The sequence below is a fragment of the Orbicella franksi genome, chromosome 14 (assembly GCF_964199315.1).
Source record: "Orbicella franksi chromosome 14, jaOrbFran1.1, whole genome shotgun sequence".
Taxonomy (NCBI): domain Eukaryota; kingdom Metazoa; phylum Cnidaria; class Anthozoa; order Scleractinia; family Merulinidae; genus Orbicella; species Orbicella franksi.
This window is the reverse complement of record NC_138158.1, coordinates 9,775,183-9,792,175: the sequence shown is the minus strand read 5'-3', so window position 1 is coordinate 9,792,175 and position 16,993 is coordinate 9,775,183. Positions and strand designations below refer to the sequence as shown.

Here is a 16,993-nt window from a genome sequence, read left to right as displayed (position 1 = left end):
TGGCAGTGGTGATGTTCTTTCAAAGTTTTGCTTAAGAAAATAAAAATCGATCGCCAGCGTTTGATAACCCTAGAACACAAATGAATTTGCAGGAAAGAGACAAAAAACAAAAACAAACGTCGCAATGAATTTACGCGCCTCTTACAACTGCACACGGAACACAGTAGTGACAAGCGCTCACAGTACGGGTTATGGCTTCTTATTTTTATATTTTGCAAAAATTCGGGATTAAAGTTCGGTCAACGCGACCGAAACAACACCGGAATCTTTGTTGTTTTTCTTCGAATTCGAATATTGTTATTAAAAGGGTTGACTGGAAAACAGTTCTTTTTATGGCTATTGATCACTGCAGTAAACAATATTTTAGGCAAACCTCTATCATGCTACTAGGCCCTAGCTTGAAGGTCTGCCTGCAAGCGAAAACAACATCTCTACTCACACCTGTTTCTTGAGGATAATTATTTTGGTCGTAGTTGACATAAAAGATCCTGGAGTGAAGCGGGGCAATTGAGTTGAATCCCCAAATTCTCTGTTTCGACTCTGTTATAATAACGAGGGTGACGCATGAGAGTTAATACTGAATGTAAAGAGCGCCTTTTGCGCAGTTGATAGCTTAGACTGCGTTCATTTAACGTTTAATAAAAACCATTGCCTTACAGTCATAAATGGTTTTCAAATAGCTTATATATGTCAGCTGATATGGTGACGTTTGTTGGAAGATAGAAACAATAGAGGACTTTCAAATAGGTTTTCCTTTTAACGCTGTTTTGGTAGAATAACAAAATTTTCAAGCCAATTTGACGGGGATTGAGAACTCCTCCGTTTTTCGTTCGGTTACATTTTGGGTTTCTGTTTTTTCATACATCTTCAGAACTCATAGACTAATTTTTTAGTCGGAGGTCTTATTAACCTAGACCGTTTTATTTACACAAGTTCCCTTGTGTAAATAAAACGGTCACAGGAGTCGATTGTGTGCTATTTGTTTGCTTTTTTATCTAGGAAAGGCTGATATTTAATTTACAGTTTTTATTCATTCAAACACATGTATTTAAAACAACAATGCAGGGACGAAAATATTAAAGAGTAGTGCCTTTGAAGTGACACAGGTCGTGTAGAACATTAGGTGTATCCTGAAATGTGTTACCGTCCGCATGGTACGAACTGTGTCACAAAATATTCATCAGCGGTTCATTGCATAAACGTTCATGCTTCTGAAAGCTATGCGCTTCTGAAAGCTAGAAGCTTATTTGCTTCTAGGCCTTGGTAGGATTCTTTACCAGCTCTCGGCAGACTCGGACACCAGATCTAGTCTGGAAACTAACGAAAAATAACAAGAAATTTTCATGTAAAGGCGATATATACTGAAAGTGCCATAGCTGCCAGTTTCTATCGAGGACTGGAGGCATACTTTTTTATGGAATGGGGAGGCCTAGCAACCACATGGAATTTTAAGAACAGTCTTAGCTACTTCAGATTTTGAGTTTTGCTAAAAATCGAATCACTCTTTAACAGACATTCCTGAACAGACACGACACCGCGATTCAACTTTCTGTTCGACACTTAGGCTTAAACGGGAAGCCATTTGAAGAAAGTATCTAGGAAAATATTATGGCAAAAACGAAAAAGGAGGCCTAGATAGGTAGGGGAAAATAAGTGATCAGTGAAGTCTTGCTATCTGCTGTTCGATAATTGTACTATAGACAGAACAACGGACGAACATCCACCATAGGCCAAGTTTGTAACCACTAAGAATTCAGAGAGGTTGCATGTTCGACAAGAAGACATTTAAAGAGCGCAATGCAATTAATTCAAGTACACGATATTTAAGTCTAATGATCATTGTTACTGACCTAACTATTGGAAATTTTGTTAATGGATAGCTCAGCTGCTCTTAAGCCAATTCTGGGAAAATTGAAAGTACCAAGATTAGCCAAAGCTGTAGAGTTTTGTTATAGCCCCGATTTAACGACACTCTTCAAGCGCATGCCATTCCTCTTTCTTATTTAGATTACAACCACTGTTTCCTGTGATGTTTCTACTGCAGTTTACACTGAAAAGAGTCGACTAAGATCCGCGAGATCAAGATTCAAAATATCTGTTTTATTCACACACCGGTGCCACATGATAACAACTTCAAGTTAAGAAATATGTCAAACACGAAAGACCGTGTTTAACTACATTTTCAAATACCAAAAGAGAGGCAAAAATTCGTCGCGCAGCGGAGTATTTTTAACGACCATAGAGGTGTTTGGAAATGTGGTCAAACACTGTCTTGAGTGTTTGATATGTCTTCTCAATCGAAACGAAAACGGAGGAGAAAAGGGAGAAATAAAATCTTAAGAATCTATGGTAACTAAGATCAAATATCCAAAAACCCTCACGGTCTTGATTTCGATCCTTTGTTTAATCTTCATAAATTAGTAATGAGATTAAGAACAAAAATATGGTGGCGACGGCCGTTGTTTATTTTAACAATATGTGCCGACGAAGGAAAATATTCAATCGTTGTAAATTAAAAGGCGAATAGTTATATTTAACAGCTGGAGGAGAACAAGACGAATGTTAAAGAAATATTTATCCCACCAGAGTTATGTTCCATTCACATTGACTTTCTTTATTTACATCAGTTACAACATCAACAAAAGTCACATTTTGATTAAAACATTCGTCAGTTTAAAAGGAAAACACAGTGAGAACATAATTACTTCAGTTAATTTACGTCAGAAGGGCTGAAAACAGATGTGAGGCCGAAAAATCTCTCTTTAAACTCTAATATTCCATGTATTGAAAAACAACTTCTGGACATTTTACCAGGCACATTCACCTTTATTGACAAATTAAAACGCGGGTATGAGTTAATCCCCTTATGTTCTATCTTCCTGTTTTTTTTGCTCTGACTCTTTATGATCGAGGTCTTAGTAATTTCTGTTAAACTGTAGTTTAGTGCCAATATAAGCACGAATTTTGTTTAGGCTTCGAATAGGCTGTTAAGGGAAAGGAGTTCTTTTATATGCCTGGAAATCAGCAAAACACACAGGTGTTAATTTAGTAAGCTCCTGTAGATTAAGCCAAAGGAGATGACAATCTTAATTTCTGAGCTGATAATCATCGGAAGAGAACAATATGACTTTCAGAACAACATGTGGCTTGGCAAGTCAAAAGACTTGCGCAAACATCTACGGAAGAAACGACAGCACCGCGGATGAAATATTGTACGGGCACGGCTTTCTCCCGTTGTTCTTGAAATTGGTGGTCACAGCTCATCAATTCAACAAACTTGAGAAGTTGATGTCCTCAGAACACCGCTACAGCAACACAAAAGCTGCCTAGTTTTAGCCTTAGCGCACATCGTAACGTAAATTGCCACTGGCTCGCCGCTTTCGAGCATGAACTCTCACGAAACAACAACAATTTCACATCGTGTGCAAGTTCAGTTTGGCTTTGGCATAATATATAATATTAACTGAGAACTATCCAACAAATGAGCGGAGTTTAAAAGCTAAGTTTACGGTGTGCGCTCTAAGTTTTGTATCTTTTTCACTGTCGATAAGACTCGCTGCGAAAACCATGTAAAAGTTGCAGGCATTTTGTAGTTTTGTTAAGGTGTACCGCTGACCAGCAAAATACTGTATCGCGCCCCAAAAACGTATTTCCGCGGTGTCCTTCCTCAGAAGATTAATTATTAAATTTTACAATGATCGAAAAACAGCTCTGAAGAATTAAAATCACTTCACTGTTCCATGTCTCTGAAAAAACCTGGCACAATGCACTTTAACTATCACCAGCACACTACGTTCTTTAAGATATCCTTTATTCTTTGACGAACCTGTTGATTCTTCCAAAAAAGGATTACAGGGTTCGAAGACGAATTGAGAAAAGCAAATGTTTCTGCCCAACTATAGTAGTTATAAGTTTTCAAGTTATATCCCATCGTCTGATGGTAAAATGTCACAAACAGCACAGGAGAGTTCAATATTAAGTAAACCCCCACTATAAGCGAGATGCGCAATGCAACTTTAACTTCTCTTTGCTTCCGTACATTTTCGACAGTTTCTGCGTCTCCGTGGACCTGTTGACGACTTCGTCGCACAATGATCAACACAGCCACTTGAGTTATTCCCGTAACAAGAAGGCAAACTAACCAAACTACGTGATGGGTACCTCTTGCCACGTGGTTAATTTTAGCCCATTGCAAGGCGGCCAGCAAAACGTTCACGATCCATATGCCTAGCATGTACTTCAGAACACGACTGTAAGAGAAAAGATTGTTGTATCTAACACGCACTCGAACAGCTACAAATCTTTCGTAGCTCACAGCAGTTAAAGTCATGAAAGACACTCCAAAGCAAACGTAGAAGGCAGCGCAATAGATGATTCTCACAAAACAAGGAACTGAACGATGCTGGTTTTCCATGAGTCTGTAGGTTATATAAGCTGGCTGAGCGGTGAGGCCGACAAATACACCAGATAGCGCCAAGCAAGCTATCAGTAGATTCGAAGGCGTCCGTAGACGAGATGTGCCAAATATGGCAGTGACAACCAAAGCGTTGACTATGACGGCAATTGGGGCAGTCACGATGTTGATAATGGCTGTTATCAGGTTTGTAGTGAATCGTTGTGAAACTTGATCGAAGATTGGATCAGGAAGATGAAAACAAGATCCGGGAGGAATGTGTACAGAGATGTTGCTGTCCATTACCTTCTGTGAAGAAAGTGTCTCTACCAAAGCCTTATGTTCTATCTTCCTGTTTTTTTTTGCTCTAACTCTTTATGATCGAGATCTTAGTAATTTCTGTTAAACTGTAGTTTAGTGCCAATATAAGTACGAATTTTGTTTAGGCTTCGAATAGGCTGTTAAGGGAAAGGAGTTCTTTTATATGCCTGGAAATTAGCAAAACACACAGGTGTTAATTTAGTAAGCTCCTGTAGATTAAGCAAAGGAGATGACAATCTTAATTTCTGAGCTGATAATCATCGGAAGAGAACAATATGACTTTCAGAACAACATGTGGCTTGGCAAGTCAAAAGACTTGCGCAAACATCTACGGAAGAAACGACAGCACCGCGGATGAAATATTATACGGGCACGGCTTTCTCCCGCTGTTCTTGAAATTGGTGGTCACAGCTCCTTTGTTAATGAGAAGAAGTCTAAAGAATTGTTCAAATCGAAGAAGTCCTATGGGTGTGTAGATTCAAGTAAAGAAGTAAAACAAAATAATAATAATAATAATAATAATATCAATAACAAATAGGCCATGAGTAGTTATAAAAAGTGAAAATTCACAAAGTTGCCATGGCAATATTTGTGAAATCCTTCACTCTTTTTTTCCTGAGTTAAATACGGCAATTGGATTGCATACCTATATTTTCCAAACTTTTATTCTGTTCAGGTTGAAATAAGTCGCCTAATATACAAAACAAACTAACAAACAAAAAACATATGGCTCGAGCCTCATGAATTCATATTCACAGTCACTCACGATGGTTCTAAATGTTTTGTTAACAATAAAATTACCTTGGTATGTAATATCAAGATATTTTATAGCATTATGGTTTTTTCGCTTCTCGCATGATGATCTAGGAGGGTACTTATTGTCACGGACTACTTTTAGTACAGCAATTTTGGACGCTCTGACATATCCTGCAATTAAATTTCGTGTGTTCTTTTCTATGGATCTTATATTTAGCGACAAACAATTCCTTCCAGAATCGCGATAACTGCCTGACGGATTTGTCGGCTCTTCCAAACGCAGATCAAAGGATTCGTGCACGAGTTGAGAAAAGCAAGAGTTTCTGTCCAACTGTAGTGGTTGTAAGTCTTGATATCCTGCCTTAGAATCTGGTGATAAATTGTGACAAACAAAACGGGCATGTTCAACATCAAGTAGACCCCAACAATAAACGCGATGGTTCTTGTTAGCTTTGCTTCTCTTCGCCTACGGATCTGTTCGCGTAGCTGTACGTGGTGGGGCTGTATTCGGCGACGATTCCTAAGCAGAGTCAAAACGATTCCAATGTTTGCCGCACCAGCGACAAGAAGGCAGATAAACCACGCGATCAGATGCATGCCTCTTGATACTCGGTTTATTCCCGCCCATTGTAGACTTGTTAATATGATATTCACAATCCAGATCGCCGCCATGTACTTTAAGACTCTTTTTGATGAGAATACATCATTGTACCTTGCTTGAAGCCGGACTATTACGAATCGTTCATAGCTGACGGCTGCGAGTGTCATAAAGGACACTCCACAACAAAGATAGAACGCATTAGCATACACAACCCTCACAAAGCAGGGAACTGAACGAAGCTGGTTTTCCATGAGTCTGTAAGTGATATAACCGGGTTGAACTGCAAGACCGACCAATACGTCGGATAGCGCCAGACATGCGATCAGAAGATTTGACGGTGTTCGCAGACGGGACACGATGGCATAAAAAATCAAAACGTTGAAAACAACGGCAAAAGGAGCGTCCGTTATATTTATGATGGCTGTGACAAGATTCATTGTGTATCGCTCAGAGACTTTGTCGAACGATGGATCGGGAAGATGGTAACAAGATGGCCCACTTGCCAGGGAATCCGTCGAAGCGCTAAGATATGTGCATCGACCTTGAGCTTCAATGCTTAGGAAAGGGTGCTTCGAGGATATCTAAGAACGTGTTTCATATGTTTTCCAATAAGAAATTTAATTTATATTAACAAAGTAAAAAAAGACAATGCTATGTTTGTTATTACACTATACTGGGTAAACACGCTGTGCAAGAGACAACTAATACATTCATTCATTATGACCATTTCTTGCTAGACAAATTGGAAACAGTTCAAACAGTCGGTCGGTGATCTAAAGCTGGCCTAGGAGTTTCCTTGATTAATTGAAGTTCAAAAGGTTACCCAGTTAGGGTTTAATTTCTTTTTTAGTAAGAAACGGTCCAAGGAAACAAGACAATATAAGAATAAGTCCGGGGGGTGTTACTACTGGAAAAACTGGGTGGTGGTGTGCGACCTGCTTCCCAAAACCCCTCCCCTATTTATGACCAAAATCTGAGATTTTCACTATTCTTTTTATGACCTGACCAAAAATTCGACACCCTAATTAAGACCTGACCCTTGAATCAATACCCTGGTTCAGACTAATGTTAAAGGCAATGTTTATATGCTTTTATTAGGTGGGATAGCTTCTTATAAATAAAACACAATCAATTAAGACTAGAGTGGAAAAACCATACCCTAATTGAGACCGAAACGGCCAAAATCGATACCCTATTTCTGACCAAAACGGCTAACAAACCATACCCTTTGGGCCCGCACACACCTATATAAGGGAATAACTCCCACCAGCTATCTCCCCGGAAAAAAAATAAGTTTCCTGTGACAGCCCATGAATTGGATAGAGACAAAGAAATGTCAGCAACGTAAACAAAAGGCAGCTGAAAAAAAAAAAATTTCATAGCCAATTTATATCTATAAACAATTTACACGAACTTTTCATTTTCTTGATTAGTTAGTTTAGATATTTAGATAGGGGATCCTTTTATCGCTTAGAAATCTTACAAAAGGAACAATAATCGCTTGCTTCAATGGAAGCTGCGCCGAATCTTAAAGTAAAACTAACTGTTAATTAAAAAATGTTCTTCATGGAGACCAGGATTTAGTCAATCATAGGCACGCAGGTTTGAAATCGAAAAGAATATATCAGCAACGAGTATTCACTTTGGCTTTTTTTCCGCTGAAATGTGTTGGTTTACAAAAATTCGGGAAGCTATTTGCAAGCAGCGAAAATCGAAAATTGATTGTCATTGCAACCATTGAGGAAAACGATCATATCCAACATCTCTTTTTAGGCACACGTAGCTGAAAAAGAAAAAAAAAAAACAACTACAAAAAAAAAAAGCGTTTTCATATATTCTTACGTTATCAAGCGGCAGAATACCTAATTTTTCAGTACGTGTCTTCACAGGAACTTAGTTTCACCAACATAGAAGAGGCGAATTTCAAGTGATTTAAAATTCATGGTTTGACGAAAAGATATCACCTTAAAAGGAACTAATGCCCTATTTTGCCATGATGTTAAACAGAACCACAACAAGAAAAAATAGCAAACAGTTGATACGTTCAAATTACAAAGTTATACATTTACGATAGAGCAGTTTTCAATCAAGTGTCGTAAACCAAAACCAAAGTAATCACTCCAGCCAATCACAAAGGACACAACCAATACAGAGAACCAATCAAAACTCAAAGTAATCACATGTAGCTGACGCTAAGCGCGGGAAAACGTGTGCGAACGAGTCACTATTGGTTTGGTTTTACTTCTGATTGGACGAAAAAATGGCGCCAGTTTTTAACTAATCGTGAGGCGCAGTAGGTACACAACTAATTACTTTTCGACACTCAAATGAAAACCGCTTTATCTGCTCTCTGTTGTATATTTCGAGACGGGGGACCGCGAACACGGATAACCATGTGATTTGACTTATATCTGGCGAATGGAACGTCGTTTTCAGTATACGCAAATTTTCGAGAATTTCTCACCGGGAATTTCGCTTCCATTCGATTTTCCTCTAAGCATTTCCAGAATTTTCGGTTAAATGATTCACATTTAGGAATTTTAGCAACTTTTTGGGGCTTTCCGGAAACTTGTCCAGAAAATTTCCATAACATTTACCCCCTTTTAGAAAGTTCCGGGTTATCTGGATGGAAGGAAAGCGCCCAATGTCTTCATTCTTTATTGTAACTGCACAGACTTTTAAAAGGTTATCACACTTGAATAAAATTCAATTCGTCTAGAGATCTAAGTCCGGGGATACTCCAAATAATAATACACATGAAAAAATTACTCGATTCTGATTGGCTAAGAGCAGTGCAGTTCAAGTGCAACACAGTGCAAAAAGTGTAACACCAGTGCAAATTACACATCAAAATTCTGGATTATGATTGACTGAAAGAAAATAGGAACTTTTCTAAGAAAATGATATCACGTAAAATGATGACGAAAATTTTGTGCTGAAACTTTGAAAAAAGTTTTCTCAAATGAGAAAAAATGGCTTCAAGAAAGATCTTCCGGCACTTCCTCCGCGCGAATTTTTCATGTTTTTATTAATAAGTACTCATACGGTTTTTCTCGTTCAATTTGGAGTTAATTTGCACTTGTGAGTTTTTCAAAAAGCTTAAATTACACTCGCCGAAGCGGCTCGTGCAATTTCAGCTTTTTTAAAAACTCACTCGTGCAAATTAATTCCAAATTGAACTCGAAACCGTATGATTACCTATACTAATGGCCTATACGGGGAGGCTCAGCCCGACAGGCGTACCTTTCTCAGGTTTCAGCTATAAAGGGATGCAGTGTTGTTAAGTAGGTATGTAAAAAGGTACCCTTTTTCAATAAAAGGCGTTTGAAAGGGGTCCCTTTTCTGTCCAAATGGTACCAAAAAGGGTAAGGGGCTAGACTTCGGCGCGGAGCCTCCAAGTAAAAAACTTTCTAGATTGCCCCGGATCTAATTAATATGTCAAGTCCTTGTCCACATGCGTGCATTTGTATTAATACCTTAAATTCAAAGAATCTGTTAAAAAATTTAGGTACCACGGAAAGAAAAGAAGATTGCCAAGATAAACTAAATATAGGATTTCCCAATACATGTATGGAAATTGTACGTAGTTTCCTAAAGAATTCTCTATGTACATTAAACTAAATCTCTCATAGCAGTCATTGCATGTCAAGGGTGAACATCGGAAAAAGAACATATTCTCCACATATCAAGCTCTTCCCACGATAATTATGTGTCTTAAAACCGTGTGTGGTTTTGTTAAGGTCAATACCTGATTGGTACTTGGAATATCGGAAATAGACATCAGAAATGATCACAAATAACCAAAATTACGCATTATTTAATTGAGTCCATCAGAAGCCAGTCCCTGCAAAGATATGATTGTGCTAATTAATAAATGGCACGTTACTCATCGTATAGTTTCGAATCTGCAATTTGAAAAAACAACGACTATGCTAATTTTGTAAAGGATTTACGTGAATAATTTTTTTTTTATTATCTCAAATTGTACTCGTTGTTATGTTTTCGGCTGTATTAGCTGTATTAACCTCCCCTGTATATGTATATCTCGACAGCGTAACACTTTTGCTGTTTTTACTTATTACCACTGCTGTAATATTTTCGTCACTATTTGCTAAGTGACAAGTTATTCTTCTTCCAATCGCGACAATTCCTTGACGGATTTGTCGATTCTTCCAAAAGCAGAGCAATGGATTTGTGCAGGAGTTCAGAAAAGCAAGAGTTTCTGCCCAGCTGTAGTGGTTATAAGTCTTGATGTCCTGCTCCAGAATCTGGTGATAAAGGCTTACCAACAAGACGGGCATGTTAAGCAACAAGTAAACTCCAACGATACATGAGATATTTCTTGTTAGCTTCAATTCTCTTTGTCTTCGAATGCTTTCGGAGATGGTACTTTGGGAAAGTAATTGACGATGATGTGCACGAAGAATAAAACAGATCGTCATACTTGCAACCACGGAAACCAGAAGACACAGAAACCACAAGATCAAATGAATGCCTCTCGAAATCTTATTTATCCCTGCCCACTGCAAACTTGTTAATGCGATGTTCAGGAGCCAAATAACCGCCATAAATTTAAAAACACGATTTCCCGAAAAAACGTCGTTGTACCTCGCTCGAAGTCTAACTGCTACTAAACGTTCGTAGGAAACGGCACTTAGAGTCATGAAGGCCACACCGCAACAGATGTAAAACGCATTGGAATACATGACTCTTACAAAGCAAGGAACCGAACGATGTTGGTTTTCCATGAGTCTAAACCAAATGTAAGATGGTTGAACTGCTAGGCCTACAAGTACATCTGAGAGAGCAAGACATCCTATTAAAAGATTTCAAGGCGTTCGTAGACGAGAACTGGTAAAGATGGCTATGACGATTAAAGAATTGGCTATCACTGCGAAAGGAGAGGCAATAATGTTAATGATGGCGGTTACAAGGTTTATGGCGAAGCGTTGTGAAGCTCTGTCGAAATTGGGATCCGGTAAATGAAAACATGTTGCGACAGGTTGAAAGTCCTGAGCTAATGTGTCATTAGCCATAAATGAGGGAGAATTTTCGCTTTCAGTGTCGCCGTCTTAAAGATGTATACGCAGAATTTGTTTGCGATTCTCGCAGAGGAGACAGCCTTGCCTTTGAACTCTCCACATTCGATGTCTTGCTCTCTTCTGATTTTAACGTATCTTGCTTTAAAAATGTCGCCTTTTTTCTTTGATTTGTACAGCGCAATAACGTGTGGTTGGGTTCAACGGTACGGTTCGGTTGAAATTCGTTCACGCTGCGAAAACAAGATATTGGAAATGTCGCGTGTCTTGTTTACTGATAAGTATTATGGTAGGTCGACCTCACCACTTGCGAGATGCTGCTTAGCAATCTCTCAAACATGCATAAATGTGCCATGCTTCACTCTGAAATGGTCGGTATATTTCTTTAACAAAAGTCGGTATTTTCAAACCAAATTATTTCACGAAGGGCGGAAATGTTCTTTTGCAAACATTTTAATGTTAACTGGCTATTGCTTCTTTCAGACATGATAGATCTAATTGCCTTAACGAGCATTATCCCCAAAATCAATTAGTCACAGAGCACACTTCAAGTTTGCCCATTTGTTTATCATTATTATTATTATTTTAATTTAAGTACTGAAAAAGGAAAAAAAAGATAATGAAATTAAATGTCTTTTCTTTCAATTGCGAGACAAATTGGTTAGGCTATTCTCATGGTGTTTTCATTTGCTGGGTGCAAATTTCGACAGAGTATTAGAACATTTGGCAATGTCTTTGTTGGGTAAGTAACAACTTAACTAGCATCGTGGGTCAACGACCTTACACTCATTTAAAACCAGTATGTTGGCTGCCTGCTGTAAAAGAGTTATTTTCTAATGATTTTTGTGTGGGATTTCCCACACTTTTTCAACGCCAGGGATATTTATTTATTTATTTATTTGTCCACGAGAGCAAAGCGTTTGTCACGTGGTTTCTACTTGGCGTGTAGACTGGGTTCCACTAGCAAAAGGTTGAGTGTTTTTGGCCGGCAGCCATTAAATGTGTGATTACCCTTACCGGGTGTTGTTTTTTGGCGAGTTTTGACTTGTTTTTGAGATTCGGAGGGAGTCTTAGGCCTCAGGTCTTAGTGTTTCTCGGACACTCGCTGCCGTATTTATTTTTGACGCGCCATTTATTTTAAGGTGGGTAAACATTTGCTTTTTGTATATGCGCGAAATTCTTGGATGAATAAGGAATAATCAATCAATTATACAACAATTATACAAAGTTCCATTTCTCGGACAGAACTTTCTGCGATTACATATTTAACTTATCTACATTGAAATTCCTTTGATCAGCTGAAAATCCCGACAATTTCTGCGGAAAATGGGTTCTTGTTAACATTGTGCATGTCGCGACGCGCAGTCTGCAACTGTCGAAATAAAATTTACACTTGATTGATTTCATTACTTTCAACTCCCGTCTATTGCTAAAATCAGCATATTTATATCAACAACTGAAGTTTTACGGACAGATATAAAATAATGACAAAGCCCAGTATTTTCCAGTGTATTTATGGTTAGCAAGTTGAGGTCCTCTCGACTAATAAACCATGATTTCTTGATACGTTGCGTGATGGTGCAGTTTCCGTAGACTCACAAGTTTAAAAGGACTAAATATTTTCATTTGCCTTCAAACTTCACGCTAAGCATTTTCAAAAGCTAATTTCTAAAAGTATAATTTACATACAGTTTTCTCAGCTGGAAGCACGAATATTAGCTGGCATTTGCAATCGGAGCTGATTTATCGTAAACAAACTCCGTGCAATCAGCGACCGATTCTAATATTTCCGCTGAGGAATAAAAGTAGACGACATTTCTATTGCCGTTCCTTGGTTCAGGCTTACTCTAAGGGCTTTAGAGTACTTTTCCGAACAATTTCAACTGGAATACAGACTGAAGTTTTCATGAAGGGGGTGGGGGGGGGGGGGGAGCGTCTGCGTAAGAGCTAAGGCTAACTAATCTATTTGTCTCCACTGGAACTCATCAACAAATCCCAGGACAAATGTAGCTAATGAAATAACGTTGTTCCCACAGTAAACATCCCCGAGCCAACGCGATTCAAAAGTTGTGTTCGGGAACATTAATTGTCCCAGTTACGTAGCAGGTCATCTGGCATTCCGACGAAACAGGTCACGTTACTGTTGATTGCACGGTCCAGAATCACAACCAAAAACTAAACCGTCTCGTGTGCACTTGCTCTTCGATGATGTCATTTGTTTTCGCCCCTGCTACGAAAAACAAGCCTAACCTACAAAATGTGTTTACTTCAATGACTCTCTCAATGACCCCCCCTTGACTTTTGTTTTGTTTTGTGTTTGTTTTTTTGTTTGTTTGTTTGTTTTTTGCTGGGTTTTAGTATACGTTGTGAAACAACGTTTACACGGGATTTTGCCAAGGTAACAAAAATGGCACATGGAGGAAAAACATTTTTCCTTTTAAGTTACATATCAATGACAAAGAGAGAAACGTGATTTGCTCGTAATACCTTAGACATCAAAACACCAATGCAACTGACCACATTAAATGTCGAGGGCGCTGCATGTGATCTTTTTTATGTATCCATGGGTATTAACTACGGAATATTTAGCCCCGAAAATATTGGTCATACTCACTGGTAAAAGGGTCATTTACCACGGTAAAGAGTTCCGAGTAACTAATTCATAAGGGAGCGAATTTCCTGGAAACTAAAGTCCAAACATGTTTTTTCTGTAATCGTTTTTTCATCTGCAGCCTGGGATCTTATCATCAGGACTCTACGGTATCTTTACTCAACATTCATCACTAAAACACGACAAAATGTATAAATATTCACTGTAAAGTTACAATTTCTCTGATTTATCCATAGAGCGGTACGGTACTCCCTATAATGGCCTATACCTAAAGGCTGCGCCCTAAAGGGGTACCTTTCTCAGGCTTCAGCTATGTTGAAGGGGGGGGGGGGGTAGATTTCACAAGTTGAGATATATTTAAGGGTGGTGAAATCGGAGTATCTTGACTCCCGCCTCAATATCTCTTCTGACAATGCCTGTTGTTCTCTCGTAATATTGTTCATTAACTTCATTCCAAGGGTTTAATTAGAAACGTGATGCAGTGTCGTTAAGTAGGTGTGTGAAAGGGGTGCCTTTTTTGAATGAAAGGCATATGAAAGGGGTCCCTTTTCTGTCTAAATGGTACACAAAAGGGTCAGGGGGTGGACCTCTGGGCGGAGTCTCCAGGTATAAAACTTGCTAGATAACCTCCAGACCTAATATGTCACGTCCTTGTTGTGCACATGCGTGCATTTGTACTAGTACTTTAACTCATTCAAAGCATCTGTTCAAAAAATTTAGGTAGCACGGGAGGAAAAGAAGACTGCCAAGATCATCTAAATATTGGATTTCCCAATATATGTATGGAAATTTTCCGTAGTTTACTAATTAAAGAATTCTCTATCTCTGTTGAACTAAATCTCTCATAGTAGTCATTGTATGTCAAGCGTGAACATCGGAAAAAGAACATATTCTCCGCATATAAACCTCATCCCACGATAATTGTGTGTCTTAAAACCTTGTGTAGTTTTGTTAAGGTCGATACCTGATTGGTACTTGGAACATCGGAAATGGACATCAGAAATGATCACAAATAACCAAAATTACGCATTATTTAATCGAGTCCGTCAGAAGCGAGTCCCTGCAAAGATGTGATAGTGCTAATTAATAAATGGCACGTTACTCATCGTATAGTTTCTGCAATTTGAAAAAAAAAAAAAAGACTATGCTAATTTTGTAAAGGATTTACGTAAATAATTTGTTTTATTATCTCAAATTGTACTCGTTGTTATGTTTTCGGCTGTATTAGCTGTATTAATCTCCCCTGTATGTGTATATCTCGACAGCGTAACACTTTTGCTGTTTTTACTTATTACCGCTGCTGTAACATTTTCATCACTATTTGCTAAGTGACAAGTTATTCTTCTTCCAATCGCGACAATTCCTTGACGGATTTGTCGATTCTTCCAAAAGCAGAGCAATGGATTTGTGCAGGAGTTCAGAAAAGCAAGAGTTTCTGTCCAGCTGTAGTGGTTATAAGTCTTGATGTCCTGCTCCAGAATCTGGTGATAAAGGCTTACCAACAAGACGGGCAGGTTAAGCAACAAGTAAACTCCAACGATACATGAGATATTTCTTGTTAGCTTCAATTCTCTTTGTCTTCGAATGCTTTCGGAGATGGTACTTTGGGAAAGTAATTGACGATGATGTGCACGAAGAATAAAACAGATCGTTATACTTGCAACCACGGAAACCAGAAGACACAGAAACCACAAGATCAAATGAATGCCTCTCGAAATCTTATTTATCCCTGCCCACTGCAAACTTGTTAATGCGACGTTTAGGACCCAAATAACCGCCATAAATTTAAAAACACGATTTCCCGAAAAAACGTCGTTGTACCTCGCTCGAAGTCTAACTGCTACTAAACGTTCGTAGGAAACGGCACTTAGAGTCATGAAGGCCACACCGCAACAGATGTAAAACGCATTGGAATACATGACTCTTACAAAGCAAGGAACCGAACGATGTTGGTTTTCCATGAGTCTAAAACAAATGTAACCTGGTTGAACTGTTAGGCCAACAAGCACATCTGAGAGAGCAAGACATCCTATTAAAAGATTTGAAGGCGTTCGTAGACGAGAACTGGTAAAGATGGCTATGGCGATTAAAGAATTGGATATCACGGCCAAAGGAGAGGCAATAATGTTGATGATGGCGGTTACAAGGTTTATGGCGAAGCGTTGTGAAGCTCCGTCGAAATTGGAATCCGGGAAGTGAAAACATGTTGCGACAGGTAGAAAGTCCTGAGCTAATGTGTCATTAGCCATAAATGAGGGAGAATTTTCGCTTTCAGTGTCGCCGTCTTAAAGATGTATACGCAGAATTTGTTTGCGATTCTCGCAGAGGAGACAGCCTTGCCTTTGAACTCTCCACATTCGATGCCTCGCTTTCTTCTGATTTTAAAGTATTTTGCTTCAAAAATGTCGCCTTTTTTTTTTATTTGTACAGCGCAATAACGTGTGGTTGGGTTCAACGGTACGGTTCGGTTGAAATTCGTTCACGCTGCGAAAACAAGATATTGGAAATGTCCCGTGTCTTGTTTACTGATAAGTATTATGGTAGGTCGACCTCACCACTTGCGAGATGCTGCTTAGCAATCTCTCAAACATGCATAAATGTGCCATGCTTCACTCTGAAATGGTCGGTATATTTCTTTAACAAAAGTCGGTATTTTCAAACCAAATTATTTCACGAAGGGCGGAAATGTTCTTTTGCAAACATTTTAATGTTAACTGGCTATTGCTTCTTTCAGACATGATAGATCTAATTGCCTTAACGAGCATTATCCCCAAAATCAATTAGTCACAGAGCACACTTCAAGTTTGCCCATTTGTTTATCATTATTATTATTATTTTAATTTAAGTACTGAAAAAGGAAAAAAAAGATAATGAAATTAAATGTCTTTTCTTTCAATTGCGAGACAAATTGGTTAGGCTATTCTCATGGTGTTTTCATTTGCTGGGTGCAAATTTCGACAGAGTATTAGAACATTTGGCAATGTCTTTGTTGGGTAAGTAACAACTTAACTAGCATCGTGGGTCAACGACCTTACACTCATTTAAAACCAGTATGTTGGCTGCCTGCTGTAAAAGAGTTATTTTCTAATGATTTTTGTGTGGGATTTCCCACACTTTTTCAACGCCAGGGATATTTATTTATTTATTTATTTGTCCACGAGAGCAAAGCGTTTGTCACGTGGTTTCTACTTGGCGTGTAGACTGGGTTCCACTAGCAAAAGGTTGAGTGTTTTTGGCCGGCAGCCATTAAATGTGTGATTACCCTTACCGGG

At 38.6% G+C, this 16,993-nt stretch overlaps 4 protein-coding genes and 1 pseudogene across 4 annotated transcripts in view; 1 reads left to right on the top strand and 4 right to left on the bottom strand.

Annotated features, from left to right (window-relative positions):
• Window positions 1–16,993, top strand: part of LOC145467188 (BTB/POZ domain-containing protein 6-like) — a 248,144-nt gene that overhangs the window by 144,326 nt on the left and 86,825 nt on the right. The gene's annotated exons all lie outside the window — the stretch shown is intronic.
• LOC145468391 (melanocyte-stimulating hormone receptor-like) lies at window positions 3,007–4,745 on the bottom strand. The gene has a single exon (XM_081452084.1). It carries the CDS (start codon window positions 4,694–4,696, stop codon window positions 3,779–3,781), a length of 918 nt encoding a protein of 305 aa, XP_081308210.1. The 5' UTR covers window positions 4,697–4,745; the 3' UTR covers window positions 3,007–3,778.
• Window positions 5,466–6,789, bottom strand: LOC145468753 (melanocyte-stimulating hormone receptor-like). The gene is made up of 2 exons (XM_081452453.1): window positions 6,739–6,789; window positions 5,466–6,652 (listed from the first exon to the last, which is right to left on the bottom strand). Exons 1-2 carry the CDS (start codon window positions 6,787–6,789, stop codon window positions 5,684–5,686), a joined length of 1,020 nt encoding a protein of 339 aa, XP_081308579.1. The 3' UTR covers window positions 5,466–5,683.
• On the bottom strand, window positions 9,744–11,342 carry LOC145467874 (adenosine receptor A2b-like; annotated as a pseudogene).
• LOC145468541 (adenosine receptor A2b-like) lies at window positions 14,912–16,230 on the bottom strand. Its single transcript, XM_081452278.1, has one exon. The coding sequence runs from the start codon at window positions 15,968–15,970 to the stop codon at window positions 14,912–14,914; it is 1,059 nt and encodes a 352-aa protein (XP_081308404.1). The 5' UTR covers window positions 15,971–16,230.

What these genes read in the sequence shown, in the direction of transcription:
- LOC145468391 (XM_081452084.1), bottom strand. Translation starts at nt 4,696, where the DNA reads ATGGACAGCAACATCTCTGTACACATTCCTCCCGGATCTTGTTTTCAT.
- LOC145468753 (XM_081452453.1), bottom strand. Translation starts at nt 6,789, where the DNA reads ATGAATGAATGTATTAGTTGTCTCTTGCACAGCGTGTTTACCCAGTAT. An exon ending in GCGTGTTTACCCAGTATAGT is followed by an intron (nt 6,653 to 6,738) that starts GTAATAACAAAC and finishes ACACGTTCTTAG; the next exon opens with ATATCCTCGAAGCACCCTTT.
- LOC145468541 (XM_081452278.1), bottom strand. Translation starts at nt 15,970, where the DNA reads ATGGCTAATGACACATTAGCTCAGGACTTTCTACCTGTCGCAACATGT.